The 19466-nt window shown below is 36.2% G+C and overlaps 1 protein-coding gene across 1 annotated transcript in view; it reads right to left on the bottom strand.

Moving 5' to 3' along the window:
- Positions 1-5016: 5016 nt before the first annotated feature.
- The window catches only part of SYCP1 (synaptonemal complex protein 1), an 81188-nt gene continuing 66738 nt past the window's right edge, over positions 5017-19466 (bottom strand). The window contains exons 28-32 of the mRNA XM_019730552.3: positions 15038-15097; positions 11408-11587; positions 6329-6472; positions 5561-5650; positions 5017-5472 (exon numbers count right to left, since the gene is read on the bottom strand). Of these exons, the coding sequence (XP_019586111.3) occupies positions 5335-5472; positions 5561-5650; positions 6329-6472; positions 11408-11587; positions 15038-15097 (612 nt within the window). The 3' untranslated portion in view covers positions 5017-5334. The remainder of the gene's footprint in view (positions 5473-5560; positions 5651-6328; positions 6473-11407; positions 11588-15037; positions 15098-19466) is intronic.

Below are 19466 nucleotides of genomic sequence, written 5' to 3'. Positions count from 1 at the left end.
GGTTACCTACGAGAGGGGAATTTGGTGGAGGGGAACCCTGATGTGTGTGGAGATGGCAAGAGAGTAGGTAAGGAAAAAAGTAAAAGAAAAAGAGGGCACTAAGATTTTATGTGATTATGCATTGATGTAAATTTTGTATATGAATACAGAAATTAAGTCATTTTTAGAACTATCTTTTCCTTTTAATTTTGATTGCTTTTATAGGCCTCAAATTATCTATTGAAATTAAATGATCTTTTTAGTTCCCTCCAGCTCTAAACTCTATGATTTCATAACTTAAATAATGTTAAGTCTTATCTATCTCCTGTTTGTCATTTCCTACTTCTAACCCACAGTTGACCTGCCCTGATTAAAGTTCCTGATGTACTACTAAAGCCTGTGGACTATTAATTATACTGAATTCTGGTTGCCTGATTTATGAATAATTTATTTCTAACCTTTATATCAACCAAAGCAACTTGCTCTTGACATCATTAATTTTTACATTTACATGAAGTAGATATTTTAGAAGTAGAGAGATAAAGTTATGGATATTTTTCTTAAGACATATTAGATCTAATCTAAAAGTTTGGAACTTAAACTTTCAGCCTAAGAAATTTTCCCATCTCTCACCTGGACTACTTCAACAGCTGCAATAGCCCATACTTCATACCAATTTACCTTAAATGATCTTTCTAAAAAATCTTTCTTAAATGATCTTTCTAAAACAAAAGTCGTTTGCAACTGGAGAGATAAATGACAGAGTTTGGAGACTTTATACTTAATACCCTTTTGTAAAATTTAAATTTTAAAATACCATGTTTGAGATAATAGTCTTACTTTCCTTGCTTAAAGTCTATTCTATTTTCCATACCAAAAAAGTCCAAGCTTTGTAATATTAACACACAACACCCTATATGAAGTCACCCTGGTCTGATTTTCCTAATTATTCTTCATCTCATTCTTTATGTTGCTATTTCTTCTGGTTTGATTTTCTCATCCTTTTCTTTTTTGTGGCGGTAACATTGGTTAATAACATTATATAAGTTTCAGGTATACACTATAATTCAAGATCTGTACACACTATGGAATGCTCACCACCAAGAGTCTAGTTTCTATCCGTCACCATACATTTGACCCCTTTTACAGATTTTGCCCTCATCCTACCCTCCTACCCCCTGGGGCCTGGGGCCTACAGGCACCCTGAGGTGTTCATTTTTGCTTCAGACAAAACTTATTGAATATACCATTCATTCAATATCCAGAACCTACAATCTATTACTATAAAAATGGAATTCATATACAAACAAGGCTACCATAGATTACAATGACCCACCAATTGGAAACTTCTATGGGGCTCCTGTTCAGAACAGAACCACCAAAGACACAGCCAAGATTCAATATTAGTATGTTAGTTAGCTCCCCCAAATTCCACTCTATTTCCTTCTCAAAATATTTTACCTACTCATCAAAATACTGGGATATGCTAATACTCTCCTGAATTAAACTTATCCCCTCACTATAGAACTACCCTTCCACCTGCAGGGGCAAAGCCTGCCCTGTAAAACACAGCATGGAGCAAATCATGTGCCCTCTGCAGGAAGCTCCACACCCAAGAAAAAAGAGAAGCCTGGGTTCCATATGCCCATCAATCTGATTAAGTCACTCCTTCAAAGAATGAGTCAAGGACAGCAAGAGTTTCCTACCAACCTAAAAATGGGCTATGACAGCAAGAAGCAATCTTTTAAAATGTAAGAGCCTTAACTAACTCATCCTGTGTTAAAGTAAGGATATACAATATTTGAAAATTTACAGAAGTGTAAACTAATTATGACAGATTGATTAGTTGTCTACCTGACCCTATTCCCTGATCTCCTGAGGAATAACTAGAAATGGGTCAGACTATCTTGAAGTTGGGTGTGCTCATCTGATGTGGTTCCAGAAAGTGGAATATGGGTGGAGATACACATCCATTGCAGATCTGGATCATTAAAAACTTCCCACGTGGATCCTCCATGGTGTTTTCCCTTTGCAGCAGCCTTGAAAGCCAGTGATTGAAGACGGCAGAACTAGAAGTTGGAAGGAGCCAGGGTTCCTGAATCACTGTCTGGAGGAATGCTGCTCCCTAAATAGGAACATTTATATTGGACTTCAGATAAAGTGAGTGGTTGATGAAAGATTAGCCAGAGAACCTAGTATTAACTAATACAACTGTCTTTATTTTTAAATGTTTGAAAATATTTAACTTTACATGTGAAATATGTTATCAAGACTAATAATCCTCCAAGAAAATACCTGCTCAGGAGATTAATTATAAAATTCCAATTAAGAGAATCAAGAGATTAAGAGAATTCCAATTAAGAGAATCAAAAACTAGAAATCTCAAGACCATAGCCAGTAATCAGAGGCATACAAATTGAAGGAGGAATATAATTTCTGTAGTGTTTATAATTTCTGCATTTCCATTTTTTCTTGGCTAATCTTTCCTACAAACACAATTCCCCACAATAAGAGAATTATAATTCTACTACAACAAAATTGTTATAGACAACTCTAAAACTATTTTTATCCATTCCTCAGTTGTTTTTATAAAGTCCATTCGCTTCCCTATTTTATTAGATGATGCCTACTCTTCTTTCCACAACCTCCAACATTTTTTCCTCCACTAGGAAAATTGAAACTATGGAACTAAAACCTCTACAAACTGCCATCCACTTACCACTGCCTTGTGCCACATAGTTTTCCTCTCGTCTTGTTACTATAAGTCTATTCTCCCAGCTAAGGCCCAGCACTTTAGTTTTCCACTGGAGTCCATCCCTCTTGCCTATTATAGGACATTCTACAAAAACAAAAATGAAATCTTCCTGTTCTCTCCTCCATAATCATTTCCCCTTACCCGGAATCTTTCCTTAATTATTTAAACACGCTATTAATTCTTACAGCTTAAAAAAAAATCTTCTCCATGTGGTACATATGTATTAGGTTGGTGTAAAAGTAATTGTGATTTAAAAGGTTCAAAAAAATTGCAAAAACCACAATTACTTTTGCACCAACCTAATACAATGGAATATTATTACTCAGCCATGAAAAAGAATGAAACGTTGCCATTAGCAACAATATGGATGGACCTAAAGAGTATTATGCTAAGTGAAAAGAGTCAAAGACAAATACCATATGATTTCACTTATACACAGAATCTAAAAAAACAAAATAAATGAACAAACAAAACAGAAACAAACTCAAAGAGAACAAACCTGATTCTTGCCAGATGGAAGGGGATTAGGGGATGGGTGAAAAAGGGGAAAAGATTAAGATGTACAAAATGGCAGTTACAAAATAGTCCAGATGTAAAGTATAGCAGAAGGAATATATAAATCTCTAAATCACTATCTTGTACACCTGAAACTAATAAAATGTTGTATGTCATCTGTAATTGAAACAGAAATTTATTTTAAAAATCTTCTCTTAACCCACTCCCTTTCTAGGTACTGTCCCATTTATCCTTTTCCCTTTAAGGTATAGCTTCTTGAATTTCTTACTCTCGATGAAGATCACTGTCTCCACTTTCTCTCCTCCCCTAATCTCCTTAATTGCCTCCTCCAATCAAATTCCAGTTCACTGAAACTGCCATTGTTAAGATCACCAAAGATCTCCGCATTAACAACACATTAATCAATTTTACTTTATCTCTGCACAGTATTTAACACAATTTATCACTCCCTCTTCTTTGAAATACTTTCTTGCTTGGCTTCACTATCATTCTGGTGAATCCTTTGATGGTTCTTTCTCATCTCTCTTATCGTTTCTCTTTCTAGGTAATGTTACTCTCATGACTATACATGTTCTCATCCAGTCTGATAGCTTTAAATATGTTGTTGACTCCCAAATTTATATCCCTACCCTGTGGACCTGTCTGGAAGCCAACTTACCAGCTCCATTTGAATGTCTAATAGGCATTTCAAACCTAACAAGTCCAAAATTACATTGCTCAGCAAAAAATACTCACGTTATCCTTGGTCCTTTCTCTTTCTTATCACATCCCACATCTAATCTTCAAAATAGATCCAGAAGTTGACCGATTTACTCCCATGCTGCTCTCACTCTTACTCAAGTCACTGCCATCTCTCATATGCATTATTAAAATAATCTCCTGTTTTCTCTGTTTTAGCATTTGGTCCTCTTTTCATAATCTATTCTCAGTATAGCAGTCAGAAAGATCCTGATGTTAAAACATGATTCAGAGCTCTTCTTTGCTCAAAAAAATCTACCAATTTCACATCTTATTCAGGGTAATAGCCAAAGTTCTTACAGTGGCCTACGAACACTATACAACCTGCCCACCCCAACTTCCCATCCTGTTAACTACCAGGTCTTTTCTCCTTCTGCTCTCCCTACAATGGACTCCTTGCTGCTTGTTGCTTCCCAGATATACCAGGCACACCCCACCTCTGGGCATTTGTACTTCCTATTCCTTTTGCCAAAAATATTTTCCCCAAGATAGCTACAGGCTTGTTATTCAACTGTTATATCAGTGAGGACTATCCTACATAAAATTTCAACCCCGTTCATACTCCCTAACACTTACTCTTCCCTGTTTTATTTCTCCTTAGAAATCATCATTAACTAATATATTACTGTACGTTTTGCTTATTTATTTTATTATCTATTTCCCTCAGTAACATGTAAGCTCTAGAAGAACAGGGTTTATTTATTTTTCTGTTTTGTTCACTGTTGTATCCCCAGTATCTAGAACCATGCTTCATTCTTAGTAGATACTCCATAAGTATTTGCTTAATGAATGTTGAATAAATGAAGTAATTTAAGGAATCATACTGGTGTAGCCCTTTTTCCGGCAACTAAAAGCCATCTGTCAATTTTATAAATAGGTAAAGCTGCTTCAGAACTGTGCAACTTGGCTAAAAGGATCTCATCTCAAGATTTTAAAAATGAATGTTAATGATTAGCTATCCAGATGACATCACAGAATCAAGGAGAAGAATTTATTTGCATCCAAACTATTTTAATAAAGAATAAAGAGTATATCTCAATAATTTGTTCCTAGCATTCAATGGCTAATTTTACTAATTTGAAAACTTAGCCAAAACAGTTTTCATGAATACAAGAAAAGATAAAGACAAAATATAATCATCTAATTACCTGAATACAATTACAAGTTTTCAGATAACATGTGGTTATTTCACATTAGGTCAAAATATAAATATATAAATAAATAAATAATTTACGCAAATATCATAAAAGTATCAATTTCAGAAAAAATTTGGCTCTTTAGAAAATGAGAAAAAATTAACTACAAATTTTGTTTTTAGGCTCCATAATCATAATGACTCTTTGAAATTAAACGAATAACTTTTCTGCTTCCTTTAGTTTCTTTTTCCTATCCAGTTTAGCAACTACAGCCCAACGGTCCTCCTGCATTTTCTTCATAGCTCCAAACTTCTGTGTAGATCCAGGGGTTGTTAGAGATGAAGGGGTCTGAATACAAAATAAAATCAAAGTATGTTTAATTAAACAAAATAAAGCCCCATTTTTGAAATTGTCTGAAATAAAATTTAAAAGCTACCCTTTTTGTTGTTCTGGCATAAAGATGCGAAGCTGGTGAATTATTATTCTTGTGTAGTTTTTTCAACGTCTCTTCCTCTGAAACCATGCTCTTAAAAAAATATACAAAAATATAATTTGGGGGCTGCCATCATTAATATTAATATTAATCACTACTATTATTAACATTCTGTTTACCTACCATATGAGGAGGAAGAGGAGGAAGGAAGAAAAAAGGAGACGAGAAGAGGACGGAGAGAGAAGAAAGAAGAAAGACGGAAGAAAACTATGACAAAATAACCTCAATCTGCCAAATAAAGACTGTTATAATTGTCAAACAGTAATACCTTGATAAAGATTTCAACCAATAAGTGGTGTAAAATAAAGGAACATGTAAAATTATGCAAAATCAAGAGAGGCTCTGAATAACAAATTTGACTGCAGCAAGATTAAAAATTTTCACCTAACTTTTCTTAAAAGAAAAAAGAAAGAAAAGCAAATGTGGTTAAAACTACTTTACAACACGCTGCTGAAAAACAATATAGTTAATCTCATATGCCAACTATGCTATATCAAGTATTTCAAAATGCCATGTTTTTTGAAATTTAGAGCAATTATTTGAACTTTTAAAAAAATGCTGCAAAAGCATAGAATTCTGTTACAGTAGAGCTCCACCGTATTTCAGTATTGCAATGATAGCTATTATGTACACTTATTATACGTATATATCAAGAAATAAAGTAGACAAATAATGTAAACAAATAATAAATGCTATTTGCAATATTTTTACCAGAAGATCAGTAGTTTCCGAACTATCTGAATTAGAATCAAACTCAAAGACCATTTTTCTCTTTTTATTACTTTCTTCAGTGGGTACATTCCTGTTTTCTCTCTGCTGAATATTTAGTTTTGTTGGTGTCTTCACAGTATATGCCTATCCATAAAGAAAAGCAATACATTATCACATCAAATAAAACACACGTTACTAATAAAGCAAGTTGAGTCTTTAGTAATCAATAACTCTCCATTATTATTGGCAAGTATATGAAGTGTGAACTTTGGATAATAATTTAATTCAGATGTCCTTGGTAATAAAACTTTTGTAAGTTTCTTCAAAAAATATACAATAGTGGACTTTCTTTCTCCTTCCCTTGAGCTTAAAATATGGGAAGGGGAAGAAGGACAGAGGGAGAGAAGGAGAGGAAGACACTACAGCTTCAGCAGTCAAACATCTTAAGGGGGACTTCAATTTTTGTAACTATTAATACCAAAGAGCTGAATGAACATTGCTCTTTCTACAAAAATCCTTACTGATTTATAAGAAAATACGTTTGCTTATGTTTTGTTGGAACCTTAATTCACATTAGTCAATATTTACCCAGTATTCCATATTATCCAGTAAGTTTAATGATTTTTTTTAAGTATCTCTAAAAAATAAGGTCAGTGACATGAGCAAAAATGGCAGAGTAAGTAGCCCCCAAAATTCACTCTCCCAGAAAGCAAAGAAAATATTGATATAGTATCAGAACTCTGGTTCTGGTACTATTTGGCATAACCTGGAGATTATTTTTTTAAATGGCTGAACATCTGTAAAAACAGCAAGTTTTTTGGTATTTTAACTTTTCCTTCCCATCCCCCACTCTAGCTCCACATTAACCTTAAAAAATAACAGCTCACATTTCTGATCCATCCTGGCAGCCACTAGACAGAGCAGAACAGAACTAGGAGTTCTTTCAAAGCTTTATTCCCAAAGAGTTGTCATTACTTGACCAATCTAGTGGTTCTCTGGAAGACCTCACTTATAAGGCAGTCTTTTTTTGACCTGTCTCAGAGCTCACTCACTACAAAAAGTTTTATCCTTGGTGTGTGTGGGGTAGGGAGTAGCATTTGTCAAAAACAATTATAGGCAAGTGTTTTATCTTTGCAGCTCCCTGAGACAATGATTAACAGTTGGGGCAAATGACAGATTAACCAAAAACTTTAAATAAAACCAAGGTCACAGGTTCGATTCCCACATGGGCCAGTGGGCTGTGCCCTCTACAGCTAAGACTGTGTGAACAACAGTTTTCCCTGGAGCTGAGTTGCCATGAGCAGCCAGATTTGGCACCGTGCGACTTCTGGCTCTTCCCCAAAGTCAAAATGATCATGAAAGGTAAATGTTTTGAATCAATTCAGGACATCAAGGCAGCCACAACGGCACAACTAAAGACACAAAAGAGGACTTCCAGAACTGCTTCAGAAAGTAGCAATAACAATGGGATAAGTTTGTTTGAATTGAGGGAGAGTGTTTTGATGGGGGATTAATGGTAATGCCTTTTACTGCAATTTTTTTAAACATTCATATATTGTTTAAAAAAATCACATTTTAGATTCAATAACAAGAGTAGGTTAAAAGTAAGAGGGTGGTAAAAGATCAACTATACAAATAGTAAGCAAAAGAGAGCTAGAATGGCTATCCTAATGTCAGACAAAATAGACTCTAAAAACAAAAAAATGTTACTAGAAACAAAGAGAACATTTTATAAGGGTAAAAGGGTCAATCCACCAAGAAAAGATAACACTTATAAGTATATATACACCTAAAAACATAGCCCCCAACTATATGAACCAAAAACTGGGAAAATTAGATAATTCAACAATAATAGCAGGATACTTCCATACCCCCACTTTCAATAATAAAAAGAACAACTAGACAGAAGCTCAGTAAGGAAATATAATACTGGAACAACACTATAAACCAACTAGGTGGATACTTAGGAAATTCACAAATGTGAGAATATGACACTCCTAAATAACCAATGGGTCAAAGAATAAATTACAAGGGAAATTAGTACTTTGAGAATAATGAAAAGGAAAACACAACATACTTATGGGATACAGTGAAATCAGTACTTAGAGAGAACTTTATATCTATAAATGCCTGTATTAAAAATTAAGATCATTCAGTTGGTTAGAGCACAAGCTCTGGGCAATGGGGCTGCCGGTTCGATTCCCACATGGGCCAGCGAGCTGTGCCCTCCACAACTAGAATGAAGTCAATGAGCTGCCGCTCAGCTCCCAGGTGGCCAGATGGCTCAGTTGGTTGGAGCGTGGGCTCTCAACCACAAGATTTCCGGTTCGACTCCTCCACTCCTCCAAGGGATGGTGGGCTGCGTCCCCCGCAACTAAGATTGAACACGGCACCTTGAGCTGAGCTGCCACTGAGCTCCTGGATGGCTCAGTTGGTTGGAGTGCGTCCTCTCAACCACAAGGTTGCCGGTTCAACTCCCACAAGGGATGGTGGGCTGCGCCCCCTGCAACTAACAACCGCAACGGGACCTGGAGCTGAGCTGTGCCCTCCACAACTAAGACTGAAAGGACAACAACTTGACTTGGGAAAGTCCTGGAAGTACATACTGTTCCCCAATAAAGTCCTGTTCCCCTTTCCCAATAAAATCTTTAAAAAAAAAATTAAGATCAAGACTAGGGAGACATGACAGTTAAATGCAACATGATACCCCAGATTGGATCCTGGAAGAGAAAGAGGACATTAATGGAAAACTATAAAACCCAAATAAAGTTTGAAAGTTAGTTAATAGTAATGTGCCAATGTATGTTTCTTAGTTTTGACAAATGTACATGGTAATGTAAGATATTAACAATGAGGAAACTAGATGAGAAATGTAAAGTAATTCTCTGTACTATCTTTGTAACTTTTCTGTAAATCTAAAATTAACTGTAAAATAAAAGTTTATTTTTTTAAAAAAACTAAGGTCACCACAGCCACCAGAATGGCTAAAATAAAAAAGATGAAAAACACCATGTGGTGGCAAGTAGAACTCTCATTCACTACTAGCTAGAATGTAAATTGGTACTATCATTAAAAAAACAAACAAACAAACAAAAAACACAAAATTTGCTGTGTGATACAATAAGAAATATATAGTTGGTCTTTGTCGCTGGTTTCTGACACAGAACTTTTAAACTCTAATAATTTCCTAAGTGATAGGGGAGCTAGGAGCAACTTTTGGTATAATATTTGGTTTTGGGCCCCAATAATGTGATGAGAGAGTGTTTTGTTATTCATAATGAGCTCCTTTCAACTGTACCTGATTTTATGCTAATAACTAGTGATAAGGGGCTCCTAGATAGCTTCAGGATGGTGAGTAGTCGCCAGAAAGAGCAAGGTATGATTAGAAGTTTGGAACCTTCCAGCCCTACCCCTGACCTCCTGGGAGGGCAGTGATTGGAGAATGAATTAATCACTGAAGGTCAGTGATTTAATCAATCATGCCAGTTAAAGAACTTTTATAAAACCTCTAAACAATGGGGTTCAGAGAGTTTCCAGGTTGGTGAACACATGGAAGTACCAGGAGGATGGCACTTTCAGACAGGGCATGGAAGCTCAGTTCCCCTTACTCATACTTTGTCCTATATGTATCTTTTCCATTTGGCTGTTACTGAGTTGTATCCTTTATAATAAACTGGAAATAGGTAATTTCCTGAGAACTGTGAGTCATTCTAGCAAATTACTGAACCAAATTATAGGTAGCCCCAATTTATAGCCAGTTGGTCAGTAGTACAAGAGGCAAGCCAGAACTGTGACTGGCCTCTGAAGTAGGGGCAGTCTTGTCGGACTAAGTCCTTAACCTGTGGGGTCTACATTAACTCCAGCTACTATCAGAAGTTAATTAAATCGTATCACACCCAGTTGGTGTCAGGAGAGTTGGTGAATTGGTTCATGTGGGGGAAAAACACACACACATTTTGTATCCGAGTGAAAACAGCTCAGGCAGTATCTATTAAGATGGAACATATTATGTATAACCCAGCAAATTCACTCCTAGGGACAGGTTATAATGTTATGTGTGGTTTATAAAAATTCATCAACTTACATAAAGATCTGTGCATATATTTCAATAAAAAGATTAAAAAAATTTTTTAAAGTAAGGCCATTCTTTAATGGAGATAATTTCATATTCTGAATAATATAATAGTAAATACAACGAAATAACTTTATATAAAAGCTTCTCTAAGCTATGTGGACTAATTTTCATAATTTCCATGAGGTGAACAACATAGATATGAGGATGTGAGTGGGACTCTTCCTTTTTCTCTAGAATTGTCAATGGAGGCACAAAGCCGAGGGGGAAAAGGGTTAGCAACCCATATTCTAAAGGAAGCAACCTATGATTTAAGCCAGATCCTTCTCTGGGTCTTACTAAAAAGTGGTCAAAGCAGGCCCTACAATCACCAAACAACTCCCTTCTTCTCAGTTATTTAAGAAAACTGGGAGGGGAAGATATGAAATTTCATCTTAAGAGGGGTAGAGACAGGTGGAGATAATTTTCTCCTCTACTCCCAAGACAAGTGAGAAGATAACTCTAACAGCAGCCTTGTAAAGACCAGGAGTGCCTTCAAGCAGGGAGCATTCTGCACTGCCATTTATCATGGAAAGGTTGAATGAATTCCCTAAGGATTAAGTGGACATGTGGAAGATAGCTAGAACTGAGCTACTTTGATAGTCTCTGCTCTACAAGAGCAGATGGCTAAGTAAAGGATCCAGTAGCAAGATGATGTGGAATAAACAGCAGATGGAGGTAACTAGGATGAGACTGGAAACTGTCAAGCCAGAACCAGATTTCCCATATCAGAGACCTAAGCACTGGTGAATGCTAGAAAGTTATGGAATCTGCCCAAGATGCCATCAAGTTGTAGACAGTGATTTAAGAAAAAAGAAAAGAAACCATTTCATGCTGGTATCACAAAAAATTGAAACTTTCAAGAAATTGATTTTCTATGTCTGATACTAGATACATGGTATATGATACCAGAACTGTCTTTTTTAATTTAAAAAATTACTACTTTTTTTGAAATTTTAGCAACCAACCTTTGGTAATGGTGTAGGTAAAGTACTTCTGGCAGGTGTCCACAGAATGTCTCTTGTACCTTTGGATTTGCCTTGATCAGCTGATGTGAAGTTTCGAGATATATTTTTGGGAGGAGCTGCTTTAGAATCAAATTTCCGGTAACTAGTTTCATGTGTTTCCAATAAAGGTGTCTGTGTTTTCTATATTGAACAACAGAAGTGCATAAAATCATCATTAAATGTCATTTTAATTAAAGAGCAGCAACTAGTAGATGTAACACTGGAATAAACTAGAATTTACCCCCAAATTTGTTATTGATTTGATAACTTTGAATAAATTACATAATAATTGATTAAATAACAAATTAAATTTCTTTGTCACTTTAATTTCCCATTTAAGATGAAAATGGCATCTGCCCCTCTCTGTCTTGAGAGCTGCTGTGAGAACAAATATGATATTTCAACTCTCTATCTGACCAAAAATTGAGGATTCTCTAAAAAAAAAAAATCTCTATTCCTAGTGGCAAAACAGCTTAATCTGTGGTTCATTCCAATAGCCTAAAAACCGCAATTTATTCTCATTTCTATTCATTCTCTTTTATGTTTTCATATGTTCTCACTTATCTATTTTTAGAAATCATCCTTTTCCTATCCACCAGCTTTACTCCCTTCCAAAAAAAGGGGGGGGGGGGCGGGGCAAATATTATGATAGTAAAGAACTAGAGAAATTTTCAGGAAAAAAATGATAAAATGGCTACTTGCTTCAATTCTGAAAATAAACAAATTACAAAATTACTCTAAGTACTTAGATATTATTTGAACTCAATTTCTTCACTTCTCTTTCTACCTTTATATATACTTATTTTCTTTCAGCACTTGACCTAGCTTTCCAGTAAAATCTAGCAATAGTTGATTTAGTGGAATCCTATGTGAAACCCATGTCCATCACTTTTTTTAAAATTAAAGTTTATTGGGGTGACTTTAATTAAAGTTTATATGGTTAGTCAAGTTATATAGGTTTCAAGTATACAATTCTGTAAAACATCATCTATATATCACATTGTGTGTTCACCACCCAGAGTCAGTTCTCCTTCCATAACCACATATTTGATCCCGTTTACCCTCATGTACTACCCCTCTCCCCCTTTACCCCCTTACCACTTTCTATTTTACCACTTCCTTTGGTCACCACCATATCCACGAATACAAATCATGGCAATCACTCACAAGAAAGAATACAGCGCACGTGTACACGTATACACACACACACACACACACACACACACACACAGACGGTTACTTTCAAAAGCTTAGTGGCTGAATCTGCCATGAGTTTAAATTAGGAGGATACAGGATGCAGGATTGCGATGTGACCACGCGTGCTATAAAAAACATGGAACTATGTGTCAAGTAACACACTCTTTACTCTAGGATCTATTACTACCTTGCTGGTTGATTGTAAGTTAATCTCCAAGTATCTCCAGGCTTAAATTTATCCACCTATATAATCAAGGAGCTAAAATGAGGTGATTTGTAGATTTTTTTCCCCCAGTTCTAGTAATCTTACTTCAGTCCTTTTTCCAGCAGGTATGAATTTTAGTAGCATTTTTTCACAGTTACATTTATGTACCTTTTTTCATAAATTTTTCTATATTATAGTTAATAACACAATTTTGATGAAAACAAATTTATTCTGCTCTCTGGCTTTGTCAGGAGTCATCCTGAGAATCTTCAAAATTTAACTGCTTTCATGGACAAATTTTTCTCCCCCAAAAGGACTGAGAATGGCAACTACACCACCTTGTGGCCATGTCTGAGAATTAACATTTCCCTGGTAGACTAAAAAAAATATACCCCTCATTCTAGAATACTGAAATAACCCTCTTCATAACACATCATGGAAATGTATTCACTTTTCTACAATTTACATTCTTTTCTAAATGTTACATTTCCAGTGATAGATATATATAAAACATTTAGGTTTTCCTCTCTTTTATTTTTTTAAACAAACATTTATATGGCGTTTCCCTTGTGCCAACAAGCATTATTTTAAATGCTTTACAAATATTATCTCATTTAATCCTAACAACAACTTTAGGAAATAGGTATTATTATTATCCCTTAATAGATGAGGAAACTGAAGCATGAAGAAGTAACTTGCCCAAACTCAGAAATGTTTGATAAACTCAATGATTATATATAAAAGGCTTATGATATTTCAATATTTTTGGAATAAAGTATAGCAAGTGAAAGCCTGTTTAAATTTTTCATTTTCTCATTATTTGCAATATATCTATCCAGAACACCAGGTAAAATTAGTAATCTACTTGATAGCAGATAAAAAATAATAGGCACATAATACTGGAACTATACATGAATCAAAATAACTCTACAACACTATGGGATATATACTTTTATGATATAAATATTCTACATTTAGAAACGAATACTAGAGTTTAACCAACTGATTTATCTTCATCAGACACTTCCCTTAGACTATATCTAGCCCTGTTGCCTAATTTTAATACGATAATAATTCTCCAAATATGTTTTCAAGTGCCTACCACAGTATCTGGGACATACAAAGCACTCAATATTCACTCACAGAAATATACAATATTTCTTTCCTTCTTCTCTTTCTTTAAACCCAAATGTAAAAAATTGTAGCACTGTCTATACCTAACAAATAAACTGTTTTGAACTACTCTGTCAGTTTTAGTTTATAGGCAAAGCAACCTCTGTGGGGACTTAGAAGACTACATCACTGTACAAATAGTACTTAATCATTTTAACTGTAATTTGCAATTAGAATTCTGTAATAATCTTATATTACCAAATGGATTAGAGGCTGAGGTACCCCTTTTCCACACACCTGGTTATTTCCTTTCATGGGGAACACCAGTAGGGTAACATTCCTAACCTGTTTCCTCAGGGAAGAAGCAATGACTTACTGGGATTGGTGAATTTGGAAGGAGGAACTGGGCACATATATAGTCCAGCCCCTTCCTTACTCTTCCTCTTGGGTACCAGAGGAAGCACACATTCTGCTGTGTTCCTTTATGCCATATGCTTTACAAAGGCAAGCCATTAAGTGTATAGATTTGTCCCAGTCCAGATTTACCTGTGACAGAGAAGGTAAATTTGTCTAATTTGGAATTTCAGGATTAAGAAATCCTTTTGCCTTTAAATATAAGCTAAATTTCCCAATACTAGTTATCAATAATAAAGATATTATTTTGGTTTTCATTGTCTTTCTCAATTGGTTCAGACTTAAGTGGGGAAAGCACAATATCATTTACTTAGCCCTCTCAAAACCCAAAATTAGACATAATCTAAACATAAGCTTTAGAATATATAATGAAAATATTTTTCCTCTAACACTGGAAATTTCCCCAGAAACACATAAGTATCTAACTAATTTAAGATAATTTTAATTACAGAAGATTGAAATCTCTAAATCTCCAAATGACAAATGCTTTAAATTTTTAGCTAATGCTTTTAAATTAATAAGTAGCAAGAAACATGTAGGAAATGAAGTTGTGTGATACACCTTACATGTTCTTTTCCTTTTTATGAACAAAAAAATTTGTCTAAGATGTTAGAAAAATGAATTGGTTGAAAGAAAAACTGAGAATTATTTAAAATTCTTACCTTGTCTCTTTTTTCTTTGACAGTAACTGTGTTTCCTTGTGCCTCTCTTTTGAGTTTTTCCTATGAAAATATCAAGTACATAAATGTAGTCATTACTATTATCACAAATGCTCATATTATCAAAATCTTTCTTAAGAAGTATTAACAAGAAAGAGTACTGACCTCTAAATTTTATAAAAAAACAATAAAAAGAAAATAGAAAAATTAGTTCTTCTCTATAGAAATGTGTTATTTGGTTTTGAATTACCTTTTTTTAATTCTGGTAAGTCTCTAGCATGTATCTGTGGAATCTTAACTAAGTCTTGCAAAACTCTGAATTTCAACTTTCTCATTCATAAAATTAAGTGGAGAGACTGGATTGTAAACTAAGGGATACACACAAATAATTAACAGTGAAGAGCTGCAAAGAGATCCAAAATATTATGGGCCTTTAGAGGCAAAATTCACTTTTTCTGTGTGTGTTGACTTTGTATAATGAACTTTCAACATGAAATTAACAGAGATCAGGGATTAAAAAAAATTTAGAGAAAAGTACAAAATACAGAGGAAATGATATATCACTCTTGCTAGGGACTAGAGTGTGTGTATTCAGTAGTAAAAAGAAAAGAAAAGAAAAAGAAAAATTAACCCTGGACTACAGAAAGAATATGTAGTATGCTTTAATATGACAGTCATCTAGAAAACAGAACTGGTATAGCCCCCAAGGAGCCGTAAAGTTCTCAGAGAAGGAAAAGTTCTAATGCACAGAAGGTTAGGAAAACTTGCCTTGCCTGCCCATGATGCCTGTGCTAATATCTATCTTCACTGAATGCCTTGTGTACACCATTGTATCTCTCCCACTGTGTTGTTCCTAACCAGAGAACCCACTTCACTATGAAAGAAGATGGCAGTAAACTGATATAACAGTAGTCATTGTTCTTATTATATATCCTATCAACCACCAATGGTTGATCTTCAGAACTACAAAATAGCCAGAAAAAAAATTAGATGGCATTAGTAAGTCCTTACCTAAAAATAATTACTTTAAATGCAAATGGACTAAATTCTCCAAGGAAAAGACATAGAGTGGCTGAATGGATAAATAAACATGACCCAATAATATGCTGTCTATGATAATATGCTGTCCTACACTTAAGCTTTAAAGACACTCATAGCCTGAAAACGAAGAGCTGGAAAAAGATATGCCATACAAATAGAAACCAAAAGAGAGGAGTTGCTATACATATATCAGACAAAATAGACTTTAAATCAAAAGTTGTAACAAGAGACAAAGAAAGTCATTATATAACGATAAAGGGGTCAATTCATCAAGAAAATATAACAATTGTAAAAATACATGCACCTCAGAGGAGCATCTGAATGTATTAAGCAAATACTAATATATCTGAAGAGAGAAATAAACAATAGAATAGTAGTAGGGAACTTCAGTACCCTACCTTCAACAAGGGATAAATCACAGAAATCAGTAAGTAAACACTGGACATCAGCTATACTTTAGACCAAACAGATCTAACAGATATACCTTTCCATCCAATAAAACAATATCCATCCTCAAATATATATGGAACATCTTCAGAATAAATCCTATGTTAGGTCACAAGTCTTAATAAATTTAAGAAAACTGAAATCATACAAAATATGTTTTCCAACCACAATTGTATGAAATTAGAAATCAGTAATAGGAGAAAAACTTGAAAATTCAAACATGTGAAAATCAAACAACACAATCAATGAACAATTAATGGGTAAAAACGAAATCAAAAGGGAAGTCAAAAATATCTTGAAACAAGTGAAAATGGAAACATGGCATACCAAACCTTACTGGAAGTAAGCAGTTCTAACAGGAAAGTTTACAGCAATAAACACCTACATAAACAAAAAAGAAGAGAGAGAGCCAAGATGGTGGAGTACATAAACACCGTGCCTGCTTCCTTCTCTGAACATATTAAAATTACAACTAAATTATACAACAATCAACCTGGAGAACAATCTGAAGTCTTGCTGAACAGAAATTTTATAACTAAGGATATAAAGAAGCTACATCAAGGCTGGTAGAAGTGGTAGAAACGTGAAATGGACTAGCCCCAAACCTCCGTGTGGTGGTTGAGAATCAGGAGGAATATCTCGGCTGCGGAATTTCCCCCCAGAAGAGCAAGGAACCTCACCTCCACACTAGGATCCCCAGCCTGGAGAACTGGTACCGAGAAGAGGAGCCTCCACATCTGGCTATGAAAAACAGTGAGGATTCTGACAATCCGGGTGGGACGGAGGGCTGCAGGAAACCAAGATGTCCTCACCAGGGCCCGTGCACAGACTCACTCACTTGCAGGAACTCATCCTGGGCTCCCACAGAGGGACAGTGACTTGGGGGGCATCGGAGGCATAGAAGGGGCAGACTGAGGTATCTGGCCTCGAGGCAAGTGTTGGAGGACAGTTGCCATTTTCCCTGTGAGGGGCCCATCTCCTGTGCAGGCAGCAGGAGGGTGCCATCTTTCTTGTGCTGAGTCCTCCCCCACAGTATAGCCAAATCTGAACATGAATTGGTCTGATGAGCTCTGCTGGGACTCAGCCCCACCCAACTCCCCCAACGCCAGAGACACTTTCTCAGCAAGTATCCAGCCCCGCCCACACTGCACTCTTTCTTGGAAAACTATCAGAGTCTGCGGGCCCCAGGTGGGTGGCGGCTGATCTCAGTGTGCTCTGAGACTTTTCCTGCATAGCTCCAGACTCAGCACTGGCACCAAACAAGAATCTACATTAAGCTGGTGACCACAACTCTTCCCACTTTAGTGACTCCCTGAGACCCCGCCTACCCCAACTTCTGTACCACACGATGCTTTATCAGTTGATGAACCTCAAGAGAGCCAGAAGGTGGCAACAGGTCTCGGGTGTCCTGGCTTTTTACAGAGCTACCGCAGGCCCAGCACTGGTGGTAGATGTCCTCAGTTCACAGTGTGGCCTCTCCCACATACCTCCAGGTTTGCCACAGGGAGTGAACAATTGTGGATTGCTTTGTAGCTCCTACCAGGTAGTCCCTGCCCAGTCACAGGCAGTGGGAGACCTGGGCTTGCACCGGAGCCTCCCAAGAGGCCCCAAGAACCGACACATTGGGTTGATGCAAAAATAATTGCAGTTTAAAAGGTTAAAAATTGCAAAAACCGCAATAACTTTTGCACCAACCTAATACTTGGAGGTTTGTTTCAGACCACAGCAGAGGACAACCCAATTAGCCCTACAGTAGCACACACAAAGGGAAGTCTCAACAGGCAGCAGAGCCCGCTGGGGCAAATCCCATTCAGTAGGGTAAGTACCCCCACACACACACACAGCAGCCTGTAAGCTGTTGACGTGGCCAAACCCCACAGCCAATCAGCCTGAGGGTCAATACCACCTATTGACATGCCGATAGCAATCAAAGCTCAACTATAATAGGAGAGCATACATAACCCACACAAGGGACACTCCTGGAGCACCCAGAGCAGGTGACCAGAAAGACTATACCGGGGCCACATAGGGCACCTACTACATAAGGCCACCTGGCCAAGATTGGGAGATATAGCAGATTTACCTCAGACACAGACACAAACAGGGAGGCAGCCAAAATAAGGAAACAAAAAAAACCACTTCCCAAATAAAAGAACTCCAGAAAACTCCAGAAAAAGAACTAAACAAAATGGAGGCAAACAACCTACCAGAGACAGAGTTCAAAACAATGGTTATACAGATGCCCATACAAATTTAGTCAGAACTTCAACAAAGGGATAGAAAGCATAAAAAAGGACATAGAAACCATGAAAAAGAACCAGTCAGAAGTGACGAATACAATAACTAAATGAAGAGTAGACTAGATGAAGCAGAAGGTCAAATCAGTGATTTGGAAGACAAAGTAGCAGAAAATACCCAATAAGAACAGAAAAAAGAATCCAAAAAAATGAGGATAAGAGACCTCTGGGACAACAGCAAGCTAACATTTGCATCAGAGGAGTACCAGAAGGAGAAGAAAACAAGGGATTGAGAACCTATTTGAAGAAATAATGACTGAAAACTTTCCTAACCTGGCGAAGGAAACAGACATACAGGTCCAGGAACCACAAAGAGTCCTAAACAAGATAAATCCAAACAGGCCCACACCAACACACATTATAATTAACATGGCAAAGATTGAAGACAAAGAGAGAATCCTAAAAGCAGCAAGAGAAAGGTAACTATTATATTGGTGCAAAAGTAATTGCGGTTTAAAAGGTTAAAAATTGCAAAAAACGCAATTATTTTTGCTCCACCCTAACAGTAACTTATAAGGGAGCTCCCACAAATAGTCGGCTGATTTCTCAACAGAAACTTTGCAGGCCAGAAGGGACTGGCAAGAAATATTCAACGTGATAAGAAGTCAGGACCTAGAACCAAGGTTACTCTACCCAGCAAAGCTATC

Source organism: Rhinolophus sinicus, chromosome 7 (assembly GCF_057876585.1).
Source record: "Rhinolophus sinicus isolate RSI-liver-muscle chromosome 7, RSI-T2T, whole genome shotgun sequence".
Classification (NCBI taxonomy): domain Eukaryota; kingdom Metazoa; phylum Chordata; class Mammalia; order Chiroptera; family Rhinolophidae; genus Rhinolophus; species Rhinolophus sinicus.
Note: the sequence above shows the minus strand (reverse complement) of the source record. Positions and strands in the feature narration are given on the sequence as shown.